We start from the raw sequence: 24,139 nt of genomic DNA on the forward strand, positions 1-24,139 counted from the left end.
ATATTTCTGTGGAGAGCGGCTACAGTGTTTGGACAGGTTCAAGCCTTGGACTGATGAGAGGGCACCGTCCGCTCATGGCCCCGTGCAAGTCCCAGCTTGGAGGGCAGAGCCCTCCCAGCACAATGATAGCCAACAGCTGTAGTTGTAAGCGTCGTGCACCTATGGTCCGAACACGTGGCCCCACGTGCCTGAGTGATATAGGCTGCAAGTAAACAAAGCTTGATCAGGTGCATGTAGTAGAGTAGGATGGAAACCCATGAGAATGTTGTAAACATCTTGGCCACGCCCTTACTTTGCCTCGTGGTATCGGCTATAAAATAAAGACTAGGCTGGTGGGAGCTGTTGCTGTCTCTCCACCAGAGAGCCAGCATCCCACCGAGACCCAGCTTTCATTCTCTTGTCTGTCTTTTCTCAATCCTTCACCGCCCCCTCTCAGGTTCACCCTTGGCCGTGCTGGCGCGGCCCATATTTCCATCTGGGCAAATGTTAACGATGCTCCAGAACACAAGCACCAGCTATGAAATGACAATAGCACAAATGCATAAACCACAAAAACAGGTGCTTAGCTTATTGCTGGTCCTTAAAGGGCCCAGCAGGCTGAGGCGAGGTGGTCGGCAACAGCAGAGCCAGAGTGGCGGCAAGTGCTCTTGAGAAGACACAGACTGTGATTTCTAATGATAACATTTAAATGACCTTTCATTCCAGCGAGAGTGTCCAGCCCCGGGAAGAGAAGACACTTGTCTGCTTGGCCAAGCGCTCACTTCACCTGTGGTGGGAGCTCCACCCCTGTGAGGGTAGGACCTCCTGGGGGACGTACCTGAGGCCAATCATGTCCGTGTCATGGGTTGACTTCCTCACAAGCCGATGTGATTGGAGAGAAAGTACGTTTTTCTGAGATCACAAATGTATCTAGTTAGACGTCTGCTATTCGTTACCAGGGAAACTGGATCAAACAGATGAGATTGTGGAATCCTAGTCTTACTGCCCAAGTCAATAGTTATTCACACTACCTCTAATATCAACACCAATGATCATAGCCAAAACCACCACTGCTGATGGAGCATGAGCTATTTCTAGAATTACTTAGACACTGTCTTGAAAGGTTCAGTGACTTCCCCAAACACACACAGCTCCGACGTGACACCACTGCCATTTGAATCTAGGACTTGTCCTCACCCCAGCACCTGGGAGACCCGGCAGGCCCCCCAGCAGCCAGCTTCAGCTGCAGGTGTGTCTAGCGTGGCCCGGGAGCCCAGTGTGTGAAAACATGTCCATAATGATGTTGACAGGCAGGGCAGGTGCTCCCCAGGCCTCCAAAGGCCCAACCACTTCCAAATCATCTTACAGCCGAGGCTGGGCCTGAGTTACCTGCCCGGCCCCAGAGGTCTCTGCATTCACGGACCCCACCCTCGCCATTGCCCTCCTTCATTTATGGATCTGTCTCCCATTTTGTAGGTCCTAGGAGAGCAATGGAGGGAACTGTGGTCTGGGGTTGGTATAAATTCTCTCAAGCATTAAGTATCACGTTCTTTGATGCTTTTTAGGAAGATCATTCTGGAAATCTGTGCAGAAGATGAGCAGGAAGACTATTTGGGGGGGCGGGGGTTGCTGTAGAATGATGAGAATGACGAGGACTTGAACTAGGGGTGTGGAGGTAGAGAGGAGAAAACAGGAGAAGGGGCTGACTAGGAGAGAGATGTGGGATACAGTGCAGGAGGGTTCAGGGCTGAAGGAGGAGGAGCCGAGGGTCACTTCTCAATGGATGGCCTCAGCCACTAGGTGGGTGCCATGAGAAGGTTGGGGTGGGGTGTGTGCAGTGACTTTAGCAGGAAGAAATGTCCAAAGTGATGGTGCCAGGCGGAGCCAAGATCTTCTGAGGCCAGGAGGACATGAGCAGGCTTAAATCTCTGGGCTAGAAAGAGTCACGATGTGGAGAACTTCACTCACACACACACACACTCATGCACACACGTACACACTCACACACACACGTGCTCCAGGTCTTAGGTAAAGGCCACCTGAGAGCTGGGAGCCCAGCAGGGAGCACTTCTGTCCACTTCAGCTCAGGAGGCATCAGATGCCGTGACCCCAGCACAAGAAGGTCCTGCCTTTGGCTGGTTGGTCCTAGAAACTTCCCACTTCCCCCTGCTGATAACTTTATATTCTGTGTATGTTTCCCTGCAGGATTAGAATGAAAACACTCCAAAAAAGGGGGGGGGGGCCTGGGACAGTGTGGGTGTGAGGAGATGGTGTCCCCTCCCCAGCCCAGCTCAGAGGGAGGACAGGCCCAGGGCAGAGCTGAGCACGGCCACATCTGGCCGAGGGGCCAGTGCTTTCTGGGTCTCACCCTGGAGTCCTCAACAAACTAAGACTCGGGTCTGGCTCAGAATCAGACCTGCTGGGCTGTTGGCTTCAGGGTTTTCGCTGTGAGGGAGAAGGGACGACTGGTTTTGCCTTTGAGAAACCCGAGTCACTCTCTCCCAGAACCTGTCGCAGCCCACCTGGGTGCGGCCTGTTCTGGGCCCCACTACCCTTTCTGTCCCCAGCCACGGAGCACCCCGCAAGGAAGCACTTGGTGTGTTTCCAGGGCACATCCCCGGCCAAGTGCCAGGGAACTGACAGCTGGCGTGGGAAGGCCCTAGGAGACGCTGGAAAGTCGGTGCCCCCGGGGAGCGTGAAAGCAGAGGCCTGCGGTGCAGGCTGGAGGCCAGGTTCTCGGCCAGCCTCCCAGAAAGCCCAGCATCTCTACAGGTAGATCACCCAGCATGGAAGGGTGGGCGGGAAGCTTCCAGAAGGTGACCGTATCCTGGTCCCTGCCTTCAAACAGTGCTCCCTGCTTTCCGTTCCTTCCGGGGTGGCAGTGTAGGTGACGTTTACCTCCAGGACCCTTTCGGCGGTGTCTGAGGTGAGGATCTCGACTTCAATGCTCCTTCCATCGGGCAGAAATATGTCCAGGGAGGCTTTCTTGGCGGCGATGCTGAACGTGTCCTATGAGCACAGGGAAGGCATGGTCAGCGCCACGGGTCCCCAGTGGGACCCTCACAGGGGGACAGTCAGCAGCGTCCTCTCCCCGGCCCCGAGGGTCACACCCAGAGGCACACGAGATCCCAGGGCAGAAATTTGGGGCATGGAGTTTGGGGGGGCAGAGAAGGGGTTAGGAGGGGTCTGGAGAGGTGCCGAGGCAATGAAATGACATGGAGCTGGAATAATTTCCAAATAAACAACAAGGCATCCGGAAAAAACCATCCACATGACCTTTGGTGGTTTCAGATTTTAACTCTCGCTTTTAATATTTCCAAGCATCCCTAAAGTCCATAGAAAGCAATAATGTATGATTCCGCTACAGCAAAACCTAAGTGTGTAAGCTGAGGCCTGGATGTGGAAGCAAGCTGCCATCTGTGCGTGGGCATCCACTGAGGGCAGGGCACCCGCTGAGGGCAGGGCACCCGCTGAGGGCAGCGCCCCAGCTCAGTGCAGCTCTGCCTGTGTTCAGGATTCCCGAGGGCATGCAGGATGCTTGCGCAGAATCAAACCGGGGCGGGGGGGGGGGGGGGGGGGGGCGGGGGACCTGTGCGGCTCCTGGATGGAGCGCTCTAAAGTGTCAAGGACACACTAGGGACACCGAGGCCCTCGGGGTTTAGGGAAGCTCGAAGCTGAGATTGATTGGTGCTCAGTTTCTATAGAGAGAGGCACCCTGGGAGGAGGCATGGCCAGGGGCTGCCCCAACGGGCCCCACAGGGTGGCTGTACCTGGTGGGGCACTGTTTCTAGCACCTCCCAAACGGGGTCCTGTCAGTCACAGAGCGGCCTCATCTCTGGGGAGGCTGAGCCAGGTCACAGACCCTCATCCCGGTCCTATGACAGGCTGAAGCCCTGATCCCTAACCTCCACGCTATGCAGCGGGTTCACGCTCTCCTAGGCGTTTAGAATGGCACTCGTCACGGCGCATCCTTGGGAGAAGTGAGAGCCCCTCAAACCACGTTCTGTGTGCTGAGCCTGCTCTCTGAGCCAGAGTATTAGTAACGCAGCGATAGCAACCCAGGGGGCGGAGTGGGGGGGGGAGGGGAATCTCATTTTAGTGACTAACGTGTTTGCACCCAGCCCAGGTCACCTTCCTTCTTGGCATCAGGAGAGGAGCCCGAAGGCCCATCTGAAGATTGTTTGGGGATCACAGAGTTGGGGCTCAGGTAGGCTGACCAGGTGAAACCCTCCCCCCTTAACAGGCAAACTCCCCTTTCCTGCACCCGCCCCCCCCTCCCCCGCCACCCCATTCACAGACACAACAGGTGAGACATCCGGCTTTGTCGGGAATGGAGGAGGGATCCAAAACTCAATCACATCGCCCAGTTACCTCCAAAGTCCAATCCCCCCACTGGTGACAGGTTTATTTTTTCTAATTTTGTTATCAAAAGGCAAGCTTTGACTTTAAATTTTAACTCTCCCCCTTCACCCCAATACTTACAATTCCTAAGTGTCTATGAGTCTGAGCCTAAATTCTTTAGAAGAGAGAATCTACTGTTTTCCAAATTCCAAGGATTGGTCCCCCCCAAAAAAAACAAGATATATTTTTGTTTTGTTATCCTCACCCGAGGATATTTTTCCCATTGATTTTTAAGAGAGTGGAAGGGAGTGAGGAGAGAGGGAAGAGGAGGGGGAGGGGGAGAGGGAGAGGGAGGGAGGGACAGAGGGGGAGAGAGAGAGAGAGAGGGAGAGAGAGGGAGAGAGAGGGGGAGAGAACGAACCCAAAGGGGTAGGAGTTCCCCCAGGGCAGATAGTCCCTTTCTAGGTACACCTGGGTTCTTAAAGGCTCTTGGCCTATAACCACAGACATCTCTTGCCTCAGGGGAAAACCACTCACGAAATGAATGGGGGAAGTGTCCCTGCTTTTTGATAAGATTCTAAAGAAAAGCTAGTGTTCATTTAGGTTACCTCAAGGTAACTCCCAAGGCAAACCAGATGGCAGACCAGTAAGACATCTAAACTATAGGAACAGTTGAAATGATATGAATGCACGACTTTGTTCAATTCTCCTGCAAAAGAAAAGGGAGGAAGCATTTGGGTTGGTAGAGCGAGTCAGATTATGGGTGGTCCTGAAATCAGGCAATTGAGAGTTTTATTTAAAAGGCATCTGGTGGTTCTGGATAGGGAAGGGGAAGGTGGAAGGGCAGTTTCAGAAAGGTTTGGCTGGCAGCGGTGAGAACGAACTGGAGGAGTCTGGAGGAGGGGGAGGCCAGAGAGGTTGGCTGCAGTATTCGGTGGGTAAGCACTGGGCGTCTGGGCAGACCACATGGTTCAGAAGCACCATGCGCACAGCGGACTGCCTGGGCTGCCGGCCTCCCTCCTGCACGCGCTGCACGCGACCTGCGTAAAGCTGGACAGGGTACTTCCCTGGTGTCCTCCTCTTCGCTCTAAAATAAAGGTGTGGGCTTGATTCCCAGAAGGGGGCGTGCAGGAGGCGGCCGGTCGATTATGTTTCTCTCTCGTTGATGTTTCTCTCCCCCTTTCCCTTCCTCTCGCTCTTACAAAAAAAAGCAATATGCCCTAGCCCAGGGGTCCTCAAACTTTTTAAACAGGGGGCCAGTTCACTATCCCTCAGACCATTGGAGGGCCGGACTATAGTTTAAAAAAAAAAACTATGAACAAATTCCTATGCGCACTGCGGGCCGGGGACGAGTCGGCTGCTAAGCAGGACAGGCAGCGGCATCCGGCGGGCCGGATAAATGTCCTTGACAGGCTGCATGTGGCCCGTGGGCTGTAGTTTGAGGACGCCTGCGCCTAGCTGGTTTGGCTCAGTTGATAGAGCTTCCGCCTGTGGACTGAAAGGTCCCAGGTTCTATTCCGGTCAAGGGCACGTGCTGGGGTTGCAGGCTCCATCTTCAGTAGGAGGTGTGCAGGAGGCAGCTGATCAATGATTCTCTCTCATCGTTGATGTTTCTCTCTCCCTCTACCTTCCTCTCTGAAATCAATAAAAATATGTATTTTTTAAAAGCAATGACAACATTTTAAAAATAAATAAAATGCTAGATCATGATATGAGGAGCTGTAGTTGATGGTTTCACTGCTACACACTGTTGGGCCCTTAGGGCAGAAACGAGACAGAGTCGATTGACTGAACTTCGGCTCCTCCCCAGCACTGTATGTCCGGGAACAGCTGGCTCACCAAGCACAGAACCTTCAAAACTGAGGGACTGCCTGGGAAGACCTGGCCAGGGACCTGGCAAAACCCTGACATAAAGGAGGAAAGAAACATGACCAACTACGGGTAAAACGTATGTATCCAAAACGTGATGCCACCGAGGAGAGGAAAATGATGGATGTATTCATAAGAATATGGCTTCTCTGAACTCAGATCTCAAAGAGCAGATAAAAGCTTCAGAAAAGAGGCAAGATAGTGAAAGGATATAAAAGCAAGCTGGCAAAGTTCACAGAAGAAATGAAAGGGGAAATAAAACCATCATGAAAATCTTATCGGAAGAAGCAAGAAGAGACGCTGCTGAACGCAGCTGGAGCCCAAGGCTTCGGCAGAAAGGTATAGAGGGGAAAATACTGAGAACCAAATCAGGTAAAAGTCTTTCACGTTACCTGGAAAAACAGGCACTCAAAACAAAGCTTCGGTACCCTGGAATAATTTTTAAAAACCATATTGCACACACAAAAAGATGATAGAATCAAGACCAAACATCCCTCTGTGTACTGACAGAGAATGATTTGCCAGATGTAAGTTTTAAAATATAAGATTCAAACAGTGCGTAGGTGTGTGTGACTATTTGTAACACAAAAACGATATACGTACATGTGAATGTTTGTATGTGTACAGACATGTGAAGAACACACATTAAACTGTAAACCACAGTTGACTCTGAGGTGTGGGGTGGTTACTTTTATCCTGGACTCTTGTGTGCTGTTTGAATGTTACCACTATCATCACCTCAACAACTAACTTTTCAAAGAAAAGGAAAGTGTGTGTGTGTGTGTGTGTGTGTGTGTGTGTGTGTATGTGCGCGCGCGCGCGCACCTGTATTTTTTATCCTCACCCAAGGATACTTTTATTGACTTGAGAGAGAGAGAGATTGAGAAGTACAGGAAAGAGAAACATCAATCGGTTGTTTCCCCCACATGCCTGAACTGGGGATCAAACCCATAACCTTTTGGTGTATGGAACAATGATTCAAACAACTGAGTCACCTGGCCAGGGCTGTGTGTGTATTTCTTAAACCAGTGGTCCGCAAACTCATTAGTCAACAGAGCAGCAAACCGCGGCTCGCGAGTGGCGGTTTGCAGACCACTGTCTTAAACCATCAAGTATATGTGTAAATACAAATGACTACACAATAGAAGCTCTACTGTCATTTCTTACATTTCTTACATCAGATTATTATGATCTCTGAACGCATAATAATTTGGCCACTCAGTGTGTGTGTGTGTGTGTGTGTGTGTGTGTGTGTGTGTGTGTGTATATATATATATATATATGTATATATATATATATATATATATATATATATATATGCTAGAGGCCCGGTGCATGAATTCGTGCATGGGTGGGGTCCGGCTAGTCTGGCCAGGGGGAGGGGACATGGATAGTTAGCCAGCCTGCCTGCTGGTTGAACTCCTGGTTGAGGGGACAATTTGCATATTAGCCTTTTATTATATAGGATTATTATATAGAATATACATTGCCGAAACCGGTTTGGCTCAGTGGATGGAGCGTCGGCCTGCGGACTGAAGGGTCCCGGGTTCGATTCCGGTCAAGGGCATGTACCTTGGTTGCGGGCACATCTCCAGTGGGAGGTGTGCAGGAGGCAGCTGATCGATGTTTCTCTCTCATCGATGTTTCTAGCTCTCTATCCTTCTCCCTTCCTCTCTGTAAAATATCAATAAAATATATTTAAAAAAAAAAAAAAAAAAAGAATATACACTGAGTGGCCAGATTATTATGCATTCAGAGATCATAATACTCTGGCCACTCAGTGTATATCAACACAGTCAAATGACTGAATAAATAAAATTTGCTTCCACGTTTTACAAATTGGATCAAGGTTTCATTCTTGCCTGAGCTAGGGACCCAGTTCAATGCTACCACATCATTGCACAACTAAGCCTTTTGAAGTTTTTCCATTCAGTCAAGAACATACCTTCAGGCAGAAAGATGTTCCCATATGTACAACTAGAAGGAGTGGTGTGCTCAACTACGTACCTGGGAAAGTTTCAGCCTCTCTCTGTGTACTGACATAGAATGTGGTCACGTGGGCAGTGGTTTAGCCCAACAAAGGAAAGTGAACTGCTGTATGTCACTCTGTTCGGATGGATTTTCTCTGTGATCCACTTATAATACAACTAGTGTCCCCGTGCACAGATTCGTGCACATTGAAAGGAAATTAATTAGAAGAAATATTTTAATATCACTATTCACCCTTTATAAGTGTCAACCAAATTCATGATCGACAATGACATATCGAAACACACATGTGCGACTGGCGCCAGTGAGAGCTTTATGTATCGCGCGTGTGCGAGTCAACCTAGCCTTTTATATATATAGATTAGGAGCAGAGAATGTACAAGTAATGGCATGGCCATTACTGCTGCCCTGCTGGCTCCACCATAACACATTTGGGAATTTCAGCCACAGAAGTGGCATCCCGCCCAGCTGGCAAGGCTCAGTGGCTGAGCATTGACCTATGAACTGGGAGGTCACATTTTAATTCCTGTCAGAGCACATGTTTGGTTGCGGGCTAGATCCCCAGAGGGGGCGTGTGGGAGGCAGCCGACCAATGATTCTCTCTCATCATCTCTTTCCTTCTCCCTTCCTCTCTGAAATCAACAAAAATTTAAAAAATTAAAAGCAAAGAAGTGGCATTTCTGCATTGTCATGGGGCCCTTCATGATACAAGGTTCTCGGACCAGTTTTGAGGTGTACAATACTTAAAAAGGTAGCTGCTTTATTAGATAAGTGAAAAGTGACACACTTAATTTTCTATCCAGAATCTAACCATCCAAAAGAACAAAATAGGAACCATCCTCCAAAGTGCTCCAAGTGAATGTGTGTTACCCGAGTCCAGGCTCTGTGGGGCCGGAAATACACGTGTGGTTCATGTAGAGACCTGTTCTGCAGCGAAACAATGACCTTAGCAAAGAAGAGCAAGCTTACCAGCTGCACCCGCTTTAAAAAATCAATGAAGACATCACTTCTCAACATGTTTGGGTCCACGGTTACTGAAAAACATGGACATGGAGCCAGGTTAGCATGGGGCTGGGCTAACTTCCCTATCACACTGCTCTGACCTTCAGGAAGCCTCCAGGCCTTGCTGCCTCCTTGAAGGTAGGAGACCTTGTGACCTCTCAAATACATCAAAATCTGCAAAGCTTGCTTCCCCCAGGCAGACCTGACGACAACACGAACCCATCACAGCAAGCCCAGGCGACCGTGTCCCGGAATCTCACTTTACTCGTGCAAACCCAAGTTGCTCACTATCCACCTGCCGAAGAGGAGACCGGGGTCACGCTGATGCTACGGGTACAGGCCAGGCCTGGGAACTGACCCCGTAAGCGCTGTGAGCATCTGTGGAAGGGCCAGCGGTGAAAGGAGTGTGTCTCTGAGATGTGAGGAAACAAAACAAGAGGGAATGAAAATTCAAAGATTATTACATTTTGAGCTTGAAAGGGCTTATTTAGCAGGTCTGAAAGAGAGAGGTATAGTCTCCATTACAAAAGAGAAATGGGAAATAGATGACTTCTAGAATTTTCATTGGCTCTGCTTTAAAAAAAATATGCAGCCACGAGAAATAAGGAAATAAATGGCTGACCTGGAATGATCTGTAAAATATATGTTTTAAGAGGGAAAAAACAGCATACAGAAGAAAAAAACTTTTTTTCTTTTGCTATGAAGGACATCAGTGGGGTAGTTGGTAAGGTTTGAATAAGGTCTCCACATAACATTATTGTATCACTGTTAATTTCTTGATTTTGATAACTATACTGTGGTTATAGGAGGGAATGCCCTTGATCTTAGGAAGTACACACAGAACTATGTAAAGGCAAAGTGGCTTGTGTATACAACACAAGTATCTCAATAAATTATATACAATATACATGAATATGTAGACACATGTGCGGGGAAAGTGAGAGAGAATAAGGCATATGTAAAATGTTAACATTTGGGAAGTGTGGGTGAAGAGTTCACAGACATTTCTGCATTACTTTTTGCAACTTTTCTGTAAGTCAGAGAATCTCTCAGAATAAAAAGTTTTTAAAAATCAGACACAGAAAAACGTATAGTGTTGGACAAACAGAGGTGTACACACACAATAGTATACACGCAGATGGTTTCTGAGGAATACATAAGCCACTTGTAATAGCATGTGCTTCTAGAAGTTTGGAGGCCTGGGGTGGAAGGGAATGTACCTTTCATTGTATACAGCTGACCCTTGAACAATGCAGGGGTTAGGGGTGCTGACCCCCATGCAGTTGAAAATCACAGTATAACTTTTGACTCCCCCAAAACTTAACTACTAATACCCTACTGTTGACCAGAAGCCTTACTGGTAAGATAAACAGTCGATTAACATGTATTTTGTATGTTATGTGTATTATGTACTATATTCTTACTATAAAGGAAGCTAGAGAAAAGAAAGGTATTTTTTAAATCAAATACAAATACATATTACATGATTCCATTTATCTGAAATGTGTCCAGAAGAAGCAAAGCTATAAAGACAGAAATGAGTGTAGTGGGTGACAGGGGCTAGTAGGGGAGAGTAGAAGGTGACTTATAATAGGCATGAGTTTCTTTCTGGAGTGATGAAAATGTTCTCAAATTAGACCATGGTGACAGTTGCACATTCCTGTAAATATAACCACGGAATTGTACACTTTAAATGAGTGGATTTCATATTGTGCAACCTAGATCTCATTAAATCTATATTTAAAAAAAAAAATCCAAATACCTACCATTTTGCAAATAATGTTCCAACTGGTCCCTCCTCTCATTAGCCATAGATGTGGTCATCGCGAGGTAGTACTTTGGTGGAAAGGGAGGCAGGCAATTTCCAAAGACCCGTCTCAGCTGAAAGATCCAGAAAACACACATTTATGGCAAAGAGCCTCCAGTTCAAGGCTGGTGAGATACCAAAGACGCCTCTTAGGGCACGTCTCATTCCAGCACTTTACTTACAATTAACTCTTCCTAATGAAGCAAAAGCAAGCAAGCAAACAAACCTCACAGATAAGAGTATGGTGATTACCATATGGGAAAGGGGAGAGGGTAAAGGGGTTGGGAGAAGTGGGTGAGGGTAAAAGGGAATAAATGGTGATGGAAGGAGACTTGACTTGGGGTGGTGAACACACAATACAACATACAGATAATGTGTTGTAGAATTGTACCCCTGAAAGCTGTATAATTTTATTAAACAATGTCACCCCAGTAATTTCAATGTAAAATATTTTTAATTAACCCTTCCTGAAGGCCAGAGGGAAGAAACAGGGATACTTTGATTAGCTTAAGGAGGAATTTATGTCAGTGTAGGTTTCTAGAGATACTATTACACATATCACAGAGTGACAACTCCAGTCTGAGTTTGGTAGATTTGAGGTACGTTTTAATTTTTCATTTGTTTTTACAAGATTGCCCACAACTCACATCATACAGTATTTCTTTAATTCATACCCCAGTAGTATCTGTGATATCAATGACAATGGTTAGGAACTTAATCACCCCATCCCACTCCCACCAAATCTGAGTGTAACAGCAAATGTTTGCAGCTGTGCTAATATGGTAGCTGGTAGCCACTAGTCACCTGTGGCTAAGGAGCACTGGAAATGTGACTAGTCAGAGTTGAAATACGCCATAAGTGTAAAAACACAACCCAGATTATAAAGACTTAGTTTCTTAGGAAAAAGAATGTAAAATATCACATTAATAATTTTATATTGATTCCATGTTAAAATGATAATATTTTTAATATACTGGATTAAAAATAAAATATTAAAATTAAGTTCATGTTTCCTTTTATGCTTTTTAAATCAGGCTACCAGAAAATTTTAAGCCCTAGACAGTTTGGCTCAGTGGATAGAGCACTGGCCTGTGGACTAAAGGGTCCTGGGTTCAATTCTGGTCAAGGACACATGCTCAGGTTGTGGGCTCGATCCCCAGTAGGGGGCGTGTAGGAAGCAGTCGATCAATGATTCTCTCCATCATTGATGTTTCTATCTCTCTCTCCCTCTCCCTTCCTCTCTGAAATAAATTTAAAAAATAAAATAAAATATATATATTTTAAAAATCATTTAGGAGATGGGGAAAAACCCAGATGAAATGCAGAATATAACAAAATAATTTAACTATATTACAAATGTATGAAACATTGCAACAAAGGAAAAAAGGTACCAACCTAAGCAACTTTGCAAATGAGTGGAGTCTGTAAAACCTAAGGCAAAAGAAAGGGTACAGAAGGACTCTACTCTAGTAGATAAAGTTGTTTCCCATGGGGGTAGAAGTTCATTCTAATACCGCTCTATGTGTGGGTAGAATCAAACAATTTAGTAAATAGATGGCAAGTGGTGGGAATCAGGTTTCTCATGGCTAGAGTGGGAGTTTCCAGAAAATCAGGTGAGTAGGCTATAATGGTCCATGTGGTAATGGATTGTAGTTGGAGATACTGGTCTGAACTCATGTTTGGTTTAATACAGAGACAGACGGTTACATATTGAACTATCTATAGTTGTGCTATACACACATGCATTCCTTCCTTTGTCAGCAGAGGGCCTAGAAACAACAACATCGCAGTGGCAAAAAATACACGTAGTGCCCGGATCGGGGTTTCTAATACTGTTCTCCAATACTGTTCTACCAGCGCTCCAGGGAGAAATGGCTGATCTGGGACTGAGGCAGGAAAAATGCAAGGTGAGTCTGAAGCATCTTGCAGCACCAGAAAATAGGGAAGTCCTCAGAAAAAACAAATCAGCAATAGGGATATATCAGAGACACAGGAGCAAACTGAAAGAGTTCCCATGAGCTGAAGCTGGAACAAGTTGAGCAACAAAATAAAGTCGTATTGAAGTACAGCCCAAAGAATAAAGTCACTATCCAGGAGTCCATACAAGTATAAATGACTGAAGAAATAAATATATAAACAAACAAACCCTATATAATAAATAAGTAATATGCAAATTGACCGTCACTCCAACACACAAGATGGCTGCTCCCATGTGGACACAAGATGGCCACCACAAGATGGCCAGCAGGGGAGGGCAGTTGGGAGGGATCAGGCCTGCAGGGGAGGGCAGTTGTGGGCGATCAGGTCAGCAGGGGAGGGCAGTTGGGAGGGACCAGGTCTGCAAGGGAGGGCAGTTGAGGGTGATCAAGCCTGCAGGGGAAAGCAGTTAGGGTGACCAGGCCAGCAGAGGAGGGAAGTTTGGGGCAACTGGGCCTGCATAAAAGGGCAATTGGGGGGGACCAGGCCTGCAGGGGAGGGCAGTTAGGGGTGACCAGGCCTGCAAGGGAGGGCAGTTAGGGGTGACCAGGCCTGCAAGGGAGGGCAGTTAGGGGAAAACAGGCTGGCAGGGGAGCAGTTAGGCATCAATCAGGCTGGCAGGGGAGTGATTAGGGTGTGATCAGGCTGGCAGGCAGAAGCAGTTAGGGGCAATCAGGAAGGCAGGCAGGCGAGCAGTTGGGAGCCAGCAGTCCTGGATTGTGAGAGGGTGTCCGACTAAACGGGCAGTCGGACACCCTCGAGGGGTCCCAGATTGGAGAGGGTGCAGGCTGGGCTGAGGGACACACTCCCCCCCCCCCCGTGCACGAATTTCATGCACCAGGCCTCTAGTAAATAAATAAGAGAGAATAGACAAGTCTCCTGTGCAGAAGAATCTCAAATAATTTATGTAGACACTCATCCCACAAGGAGAAAGAGTATAACTCCCAATGCTAAGCATGGGCTACACATAGTGACTTCCTTCCAAAAATACATTGTGGAAGGGGAGATAAAAGAGTCACTTTATAGTGGCCAACCCTGCCAATCACTACCTCAAGCCAGGAGATCAAAGTTAACACCCACAGTGATGAGTCCCGTTGATAGTGGCTGCCCTTTATAGGATGTGATGACAAGGGCCCTCGGCCTCTGTGGTCTGCCTCCCAAAAACACATCACCGCAGTCTAGGCATGTGAAAACATCAGATTCCAAGAGAGGGGCACGCCTCAAAACAGTCCAGGTCACTCCTAACAATGAAACCTAAGAAACTGTCACAGTTCGGAGAAGCCTAAGGAGACGTGACAACTAAATGTAAGTGATGTCCTGGCTGGGGTGGTGGAACAGAAATAGGACGGGTAAACACGGAAGTCTGAATAAATTATAGAATCCAGTTCATAGTATTATAGCAACACTGGTTCATTAACTGTAACAAATGCACCATACTAATGGAAAACAAGAGGGAAAACCGGGTGCAGGGTATCTAGAAATTCTGTACTATTTTTGCAATGCTTCTGTAAATCCACAACTGGTCTACAAAATTAAAGTTTATTTTGAACAAACTTGAATTCTGGCTTCTCTTGAAAAATCAGAAGGTCTGGAATCACTGGGTTCCCATTCTCTTAAGCCAGTGGTCGGCAAACTGCGGCTCGCGAGCCACATGCGGCTCTCTGGCCCCTTGAGTGTGGCTCTTCCACAAAATACCACGGCCTGGGCGAGTCTATTTTGAAGAAGTGGCATTAGAAGAAGTTTAAGTTTAAAAAATGTGGCTCTCAAAAGACATTTCAATCGTTTTACTGTTGATATTTGGCGCTGTTGACTAATGAGTTTGCCAACCACTGTCTTAAGCAACCATCCCCTTCAGACCAGGGGTGGGCAAACTTTTTGACTCGAGGGCCACAATGGGTTCTTAAACTGGACCGGAGGGCCGGAACAAAAGCATGGATGGAGTGTTTGTGTGAACTAATACAAATTCAAAGTAAAGGAGCAGAGGGGAGAGCAAGAGAACCCTCCACTCTTTCGGCTCCGCGGGCCAGATAGAACAGATGGGCCGTAGTTTGCCCATGGCTGGACTAGGCAGTTCCCACCTCCCCCTTGCCTCTCACCTGATCTGTGCCTCTCATTTAAATTACCAGTCTGACTCCTGTAGCCATTTAAGTTTGCAAACTTTCTTCTAAATCTGGCAGTATAAAGTTCTGTTACTTTTCCATTCAAGGACATTTTCCTGCCATGCCAGAGACTGTCCAAAGGCACCTGCCCCACAGGGCAACTCAAACTTCCTGGGATTTATACACATCCCACCCCACCCCCACCCCCAGCATCTCTGCTAATTCCATTAAATAGAAGCAGAACCCTGTCTTCTTTGCATGCAATTATTACTTTTTATTAACTGATTAAGTGATCTTTAAAAGGCGATTGTCTTCCTTGGCACATGTTCATAAATGTCGCAGCTGCTCCCCAATTGCTTGGGGTCACAGCAGGGCTGCCTGGGTTAAGCATCTCCAAGAGAGCATCTTGCAGAAGCCTCCACCCGCAGGCCAAGATCTGGGGAGAAAGTCAGCAAGAATTCAGGTTCCAATACCCATCACAGAGCAAAAACTCTCCCAGCAGGTTTTACAGCCTAAGCTGACTTCTCAAAGAATCCTTCGCCCTCCCTTCTCTAATACTGCTGGGAGGGGGAAGATAAACATACAACAAGCTGTACGGAAGTCTGCCAAAAGTCACTCGTCAACTCACAAGGTCTTCAACTCTGTGGAAATAGAGCCTTTCCTACTGGCATCAGACAGCACACGGTTTAGGTATAAAGCCCAGCAGCATCCTGAGAAAGAATTACCTGGTATGATTGTTTAGCCTACTCTTTCAAAAAATTATTTCAAGAGAACAAAAGGAAAACATACTTCTTCTGTTCTTGTATTTTGGCATATTTTTGTTTGGACATTTTTTAAGACAATGTTCAGATAATATGTACTTTAAAATATATTTTTTTATGGATTTCAGAGAGGAAGGGAGAGGGAGAGCGAAACATCAATGATGAGAGAGAATCATTGATTAGCTGCCTCCTGCACTCCCCCTACTGGGGGATCGAGCCCACAACCCGGGCATGTGCCTTTGGCAGGAATTGAATCTGGGACCCTTCAGTCCGCAGGCCGATGCTCTATCCACTGAGCCAAACCGGCTAGGGCCAGGTAACACATACTTTAATCCCAGCACAATCTCTTGCCCCAGTTTCTCCATTGTGCAGTTCTGCCTTTTAACAGGAAGACTTAACTGGCCAACTGTGAAATATCACCTCCCTCCCTGCCCTATGCACTCACAGACCCATACCCACCGCAGAGCACTGACCTGGGACCAGTGAAATTACAGACACAAACAGTGGCCTTTCTATGTCTTTGTTTCTAATGTTGACTCATTCATCCCACTTCTCCGAGACCCCTTATAATAAAAATCCCAATTCTTGGGATAAAGAGCCAAAGCTCAAAGCAATCTGGGCTGCGACATCTGATACCAAAGACCATCAGCTTGAAGCTTGTATATCATCCTATTTAGTCTTCAAACTGACCCCTGAGTTAGATGATCATCATCACCATTAACACATCCTTCCACCTTGATGAGGTATCTGACAACATTCCTCCACCTTGACATTACTTGACAAGAGGTAACCTGAAACTTGGGGAGATAAAGTGACTGAAACCAAGGTGCTACAAGCTAATGAGCAGCGGAACTTGGACACTGTCTTTTCACTACTTTTTCCTTCTCCTCCCCCTCATTTTCTTTCTCTTTCCCCAAATCCCTAGTGAGAATCTACTAAAGTAGGATTCTGGGCTGGGTATGCATGCCTGCAGCCTTCATTCATTCCTTTATTTAAATACTAGAGGCCTGGTGCACAAATTCGTGCACCAGTGGGGGTCCCTCTGCCTGGCCTGCAGGATCAGGCCAAAACTGGCTCTCCAACATCCCCCGAGGGGTCCTGGATTGAGAGAGGGCACAGGCCAGGCCAAGGGACCCCACCGGTGTACGATTGGGGCCAGGGAAGGATGTGGGAGGTTGGCCAGCTGGGGAGGGAATGCAGGAGGACTCCAGGGCATGTCCGGCCCATCTCACTCAGTCCCGATCGGCCAGACCCCAGCAGCAAGCTAACCTACCAGTTGGAGCGTCTTCCCCCTGGTGGTCAGTGCATGTCATAGCGAGTGGTTGAGTGGCCTTAGCATATCATTAGCATATTACACTTTGATTGGTTGAACGACTGACCAGACGACCAAACACTTAGCATATTAGGCTTTTATTATATAGGACTAGAGGCCCGGTGCACGAAATTTGTGCATGGGGGTATGTGTCCCTCAGCCCAGCCTGCAACCTCTCCAATCTGGGACCCCTTGAGGGATGTCCGACTGCCCGTTTAGGCCCGATCCTACTGGACATCCCTCTCACAATCTAAGACTGCTGGCTCTCAACTGCTCGCCTGCCTGCCTGCCTGCCTGCTTGCCGCTAACCACTTCTGCCTGTCTCCTGATCACCCCCTAACCACTCCCCTGCCAGCCTGATCGACGCCTAACTGCTCCCCTGCTGGCCCGATTGCCCCTAAATGCCCTCCCCTGCAGGCCTGGTCACCCCTAACTGCCCTCCCCTGCAGGCCTGATTGCCCCTAACTGCCCTCCCCTGCAGGCCTGGGTCCCCCCTCAACTGTCTCCCCTGTAGGCCTGGTCCCTCCCAACTGCCCTCCCCTGCCGGCCATCTTGTGATGGCCATCTTGTGTCCACATGGGGGCATCCATCTTTGACCACATGGGGGCAGCCATCTTGTGTGTTGGAGTGATGGTCAATTTGCATATTACTCTTTTATTAGATAGTATTTGGGTTTTGCAACTAAATAATGAGGGGAGACAAAATACACACACAAAAAGAAGAGCATGATAAGGTCTAAACAGGAAGTGGCATAGGAAGCATTATGCCATCAAGGGGGACTTCCCAGAGGAGCTGAGGCCTGAGGTGGGCCTTGAGAAAGAGCTGGTCCCTGCCTAGTGGGTCAGAAGCAGAGGTCTTCTGAGGAGGGGGAAGTGGGCTGGGCAGAGGCAATGAATGGGCCAGCCTGCTGCGAATAGAAGGTTTCCGTGGGAGAGCGGAGGAAGGAGCCAGGCTGGTTGGCACCAGGCAGGGAGGAAGACTGAACCAGGGCATACCATCTTGCGCAACCCTCCTCTCCCACTGAAGGATATTTTGCAAGTGAACACAGCTTGTCCCCACTGCTATGTCTGATGCTGGCAGAAGGTTTGCAAAGAGGCAAGCATCCTTTCATAGAGTTCAGTACCACACAGATCGCCTAACACTTGGCAAAATGAACCAGCTACATGTTCTCTTCACAGATTTCATTTGCAGGGGCATGGGCAGAGCCATAAATCACACTGACTTTATTCATCTAAAGACACAGAAGAACAAAGGGGACATCTATAATACTTTCAACAATAAATATAATTTTTTTTAAAAGATACATGTGGACAAAGGGGGCCACATGCTAACCTGACAAGCTCAGGGAAGGCCTGCATGGCGGTCTTGCAAACTCAAAGACAAAGGATGGTCTGAAATTAAACTTTAAAAGCAGTTATGGTGGGTAGTCACCTCTCAGGCCAGTATCTTCACTGACAAGGTCAACCTTTACCTTAACTGAGCCTATCTGTCTTTTTGCATCTATGATAACATATCCTTGAGATGTCTGGGTAACTTGTAACTTCCCTTTTTCCGGACCCCTTGGGGCACAACCTAATGTGCCTGGGCCCCAGGACAGATACCACAAATTCCTTCATTGTTATCATGTTAATTGACTGTTGGCTATCCTGCACCCACTTAAGTATGTGTCTACCATTTTACTTTTTATCCATTCCCAAAGGTCCCCCCTAACCCCCGCTTTGCTTTCTCCTGCCTCTCTAGTCTATCACCAATGGATTTCATGTAACCCACCTACATCCCCTCCTTGGATTGCAATGTTTAAAAATAGATGAGAAACTGCCTTTCTCTGGAGCATTATCGTAATCTGTTGAGGTTCTGCTTCTCAGCAATTGTGGATAGTTTGGCTATGAACTCACAAAATTTTTTACAGGTTTGAATGTTTTTACGTTAACATACAGAAGAAGTCAGGCAGTTCACAAGGCAGAGAGATGGGCAACATTCATCAGCAGAGGGGCAAACTGCCAGGCCTCGAGGGAGCCTCACTTGGGGACAGGGCTGTGATGTCTTAGAAGGGCTCAGGTCACAACCGACCTCTCGGAAACACCACCATCTCCCCAGGTTCAGCTTATTGCTTCAGCCTCCACATCACTCAGCTGGGAAGGAGTAGGGGCCAGCTCACCTGAGCCAGGTGCTTCTCAACCTCAGAGTTATCCAAGTTGCAAAATAGAAACCCAATTATTCTTCTTTTCTGTTGTTGTTGTTAATCCTCACCCAAGGATATATTTTCCATTGATTTTTAGAGAGAGTGGAAGGGTTGGGGAGAGACAGAGGGAGAGAAACATCGATGTGAGAGAGGCACATCGATTGGTTGCCTCCAACATGTGTCCCGACCGGGGCCAGGGATCGAGCCTACAACTGAGGTACATGCCTTTGACTGGAATAGAACCCGGGACCCTTCCGTCCATGGGCCGATGCTCTAACCACTGAGCAAAAATGGGTGAAACCCAGTTCTTAAAGCCAAAAATCTCATGTGCTCAAGTCAGTCTTCACTTAATCCAACACAGTTCATGACATCTAATAGAACTCAGTAAAGAGTTCTTAAGTACATGAATAAGTCAGTTAATTCTTAAGACCAAGTTTCTGTTCTATGAGGATGCAGAACTTCCCAGGAAACCAACTGAAAACACACACACACACACACACACACACACACACACACACACACACACACACGGATGGGGCTTTTATATTGTTTCCTTCTTTATAGTGCTTTGTATTAAAAAAGATTAAAAACCCTGAGCTATTTCACATCTTCTATAGAATAGGAAGAATAAAATCTAGACGAGATGTGGCTACGAGAGATCACCTTTTCATGTCAGACTTAGGGTTGCCAGATAAAAGCCCAGTGAAGCATGTCCCAAATATTGCTTGGGACATACTTATTCTAAAAAAGTGTGTGTTGTTTATCTGACATGGACTGGGCGTCCTGTGTTTTTATGTGCTCTGTCTGTCAGCCTTACTATCTGTAAAACGGGGGTGATGCTGAGGATGCAAAACCAGCCTTACAAGGGCTTGCTGCGCAGCTGGAGTGAAATCCCGGCCTGGAGCCCTGGTGACAGAAAGCAGAGCCTGGTTGCCTGGGGCCAGAGGTGGAGGGAAGGGATCAAGGGCGAAGGAGACAAAGAACTTTCAGAATGTGGGGCCTGCTCTCTGTCTTAATTATGGTGGTGGTAATTGTATACATTTACTGAAATTCATCATCCTGAACACTCCAGATTTTACTGAGTTATTCCAAAATAGAGAACAGCATGGCAGTTTAGAACTCAAGCATTTGACTCAATCGTTTTACTGATACAATTTATTTTGTCAACTTTGGTCAAAAAAGAAAAAAATCGAATGGGTCCAAGCAATTATAAAGATGAAATTCTGCCTCTGACATTGACCAGTAGTATACCCCAGTGTTCTCATCTGCTAAGTGGGGCTAACTATGATCCCAGCTCATAGGACTGCTGTAAAAATTGTAAGCACACAATTCCATGCAAAGCTCGCGGGCATCAGCACCTGTCTAATTGTTATTGTTTTAAATTAATAATAAATACCAGCCCTAGCCGGTTTTGCTCAGTGGATAGACCGTTGGCCTGTGGACTGAAGGGTCCCGGGTCCTAGGATCAATTCGGTCAAGGGCACATGCCCGGGTTGCAGGCTCGATCGCCAGTGGGGGCATGCAGGAGGCAGCCAATCAACGATTCTCTCCCATCATCGATGTTTCTCTCTCTCTCCCTCTCCCTTCCTCTCTGAAATCAATAAAAACATATTAATAATAATAATAATAATAATAATAATAATAATAAATACCAATAGCCACCTAAGATCTAAAGTTTCTTTAAAATGGAGTTGTTTTTAAAGAAAGGGGAACAATAAATGTGCACGGTGTGAGGGGCAGCAGCACCACGGGCTCACAAGTTCTGAGCCACATCACCCACAGCTGATCCTTCCCACCACGCTGTTGGGCAGATCAGGAGCCTGACCCGCTTTAAGGGCCCGGAGCCCACGGGGCGCATGTTCCTCACCTGCGCCCGATGACCGGGCTGGGGCCCGCCTGGGACGCGCTCACCTGTTCGTTCCACCGATGCAGCTGGCTGTAGCGCACCCTGCAGAACAGGAGCCCGTCCAGGTACACGGAGTACAGCTGCAAACAGAGACGCGGGCCGGGTTAGCCCTGCAGGTGAGCCCCGCCTGTCACCGCCTCCCCTGCCCGGCGGGAACCCGGCTCCCGCGCACCGTGTAGCGGCCGCCCAGCGCGTCGGGCCGCTGCTGGGACACCGGGATGCAGAAGTGCATTTTCATGGCTCGCGCGGCAGCCGAGGCGCGGTCCGCGGTCCGGGTTGGGTTGCTGCGGGGAAGCCCGGCCTGCGGTCCTAGGCTCTGAGCCCCGAGCGGTGGGCGCAACCGGGAGGCCACGCCGTCGGGGCGGAGCCCTGCTCCCGCTTCCAGGTCCCCGACGTCCGCAGGTGGGGCCGGGGCCGCGGCGCCTCCTCCTGGTCCCCGCCCGGCCCTGACTGCGCTGCTCAGGTCCCTGGACCGGTGGAGGGTGGTGCATGTCTGTGGGCAAGAGCCGAGCCCCGCAACACCGCCCCGCCCCCGTGCCCCCCACCGCCGCGGGCAGCCAGCGCGGGAGGCAGGGCTCCCAGGTGCCGGGCAGGGCCTGGCACGGAATTCAGGGTGGAGAGACAGACATCTGAGAGGGTGCCAGAGCCTCTCTCCGGCCAGGGGTTCCCCCCCTGGAGTCTGGAGGCTCCTTGAGGGGGTGGGGGGGTAACTGCGTGGATGAGTGGGTGGGGAGATAGAATTCCTCTGGGGAGCAGGTCCAGGGTTTTTATCCGACTTTCAGAAAGGGGGGAGAAGTTAGAAATCGTTGCTCCAGCAGCACAGATGCCCTGAACACAAACTACTTGCCATCAGCCCCCAAATCTGAGTCGGCTACTTGCTGGAGGTTAGGGGTTCTGGGGTGCACAGCCGGAGAGAAACCGCCTTCCCCAAGCGTACCCTTCAGGGCCCACTCTCATCTGGGGCTTGCAGAATGTTCAGCCCCCATGACCATGGGTCCACCATGAAAGATAGAGACAGAGGTCACGTTCAGACCCACCCTCAGACTACAGATGTCGGGGCCTTGAAAACAGTTTTCTCCCATCACCCGCCAACACTGCCTGCAGGGCACTATGAATTACGATATTCTCAAAAAATGCATAATTCGAGTCATTACTCTGTGACTGCCGCAGTTATATTAGGTTCAGTTGTTTGTGCTAGCATTTGTCAAATATAACTCAAGGATTAAAAAAAAAGCCGTGTATAAGTGAACCAATGCAGTTCAAACCCGCCTTGTTCAAGGGTCGCCTGTATTTTGGATGTGAGGTTGGGAATCCAAGTCTTCAAAGGGCTGACCCTTTATACCTGGATTTTCAACTGTGAGGTGGGGTCGGTTGGCACCCCTCACCTCACCCCAAGCTCACTGGTCAAAAGTCAACTAACTGTATTTGTTATTACCATGCTCTAGTACAGGGGTGGGCAAACTTTTTGACTCGAGGGCCACAATGCGTTCTTAAACTGGACCGGAGGGCCGGAACAAAAGCATGGATGGAGTGTTTGTGTGAACTAATATAAATTCAAAGTAAAGGAGCGGAGGGGAGAGCAAGAGAACCCTCCGCTCTTTCGGCTCCGCGGGCCGGATAGAACAGCCAAACGGACCGATCGGGCCCGCGGGCCATAGTTTGCCCATGGCTGCTAGTATTTAACTACTAAATATTTTTCTTTTTTTAAAAAAAAACAAACAAACTTCTTTTTTAGAAATTAATGATGAAGATTTTTTCTAGGGTCTTAGGGTTTGCAAAGTGAAAGCACAACTAGGCAATCCCCAGGGTGTTCCTAAGAAAAAAGAAACGCTGAGGGTTCTTACAATAAAAAGTACGTTTTTGAGAAAAATGGGTCCTGCATGCTTAGCCCCCAGGTTGGTCTGAGATGGCAATACTTAAATGTCAGGCTGCATGCCCAGTCTTTCCTTAGGTCTTTAGGGTGTACAGCCAGGCATTGCTGCAGGACGGGAAAATTCAAAAGCGGAAGTTCCCAGGCTTGTTAAAGGGTGGTTTCCTTGTGCCTTACGCTACAATATTTTTGCTAATTTAGCAGCTTGACTATAGTGACTCCATTTTATTTATCTCTTTCCACACAGGCCAGGCCTTGCTTGGTTACATAACCAATGTTTGCTGTTGGAATTATTATTATTTAAAAAGTTTTTTTTAAAAAAAAATATATTTTATTGATATTTTACAGAGAGGAAGGAAGAGGGATAGAGAGTCAGAAACATCGATGAGAGAGAAACATCGAACAGTTGCCTCTTGCACACCTCCTACTGGGGATGTGCCCGCAACCAAGGTACATGCCCTTGACTGGAATCGAACCTAGGACCTTTCAGTCCGCAGGCTGACGCTCTATCCACTGAGCCAAACCGGTTTTGGCTATTATTTAAAAAGTTTAATGTTGACATTATTGTAGACTGCCCTCATCCTCCCCGCCCCTCTTTGCCCACCTCCCCCTCCCCCACCTCCCCCTCTTTTGGCCTTTGTCACACTATTTTCCATGTCCATGGGGTATGCATATATGTTCTTTAGCTAATCCCTTCATTTATCCAGGCATCCCCTCTCCCTCCAGTCTGTTCCATGTGTCCATTCTTCTGGTTCCATTTTTTTTCGTCAGTTTATTTTGTCCATGAGATTCCACATATTAGTGAGATCATATGGTATTTGTCTTGTTTTGACGGGCTTATTTCGCTTAACATAATACTCTCCGGGTCCCTCCATGCTGTCGCAAAGAGTAAGAGTTCCTTCTTTTTCTGTAGCACGTAGTATTCGATTGTGTAAATGTTCCTTTTTTTTTTCCATTAATATACCAGGAATCTCATTAAATGGAAGAGGCTTGGGCCTCTCTTGATCCCCAAGAAGCCCTGGTTTTAAATAGATGTCAGCAGCCA

General features: G+C 47.9%; 1 protein-coding gene across 2 annotated transcripts in view; it reads right to left on the reverse strand.

Annotated features, from left to right (window-relative positions):
• SNX31 (sorting nexin 31) overlaps positions 1-21,462 on the reverse strand; it is a gene marked incomplete at both ends in the record, with an annotated part of 51,204 nt that extends 29,742 nt beyond the window's left edge. For both annotated transcript variants that reach the window (XM_080647255.1, XM_080647256.1), the window contains 5 exons: positions 2,878-2,988; positions 9,148-9,212; positions 10,947-11,061; positions 21,230-21,304; positions 21,397-21,462. In XM_080647255.1, coding sequence (XP_080503381.1) covers positions 2,878-2,988; positions 9,148-9,212; positions 10,947-11,061; positions 21,230-21,304; positions 21,397-21,462 — 432 coding nt within the window. The remainder of the gene's footprint in view (positions 1-2,877; positions 2,989-9,147; positions 9,213-10,946; positions 11,062-21,229; positions 21,305-21,396) is intronic.
• Positions 21,463-24,139: the final 2,677 nt, after the last annotated feature.

The sequence above is a fragment of the Plecotus auritus genome, assembly GCF_963455305.1.
Source record: "Plecotus auritus genome assembly, chromosome: 11".
Classification (NCBI taxonomy): domain Eukaryota; kingdom Metazoa; phylum Chordata; class Mammalia; order Chiroptera; family Vespertilionidae; genus Plecotus; species Plecotus auritus.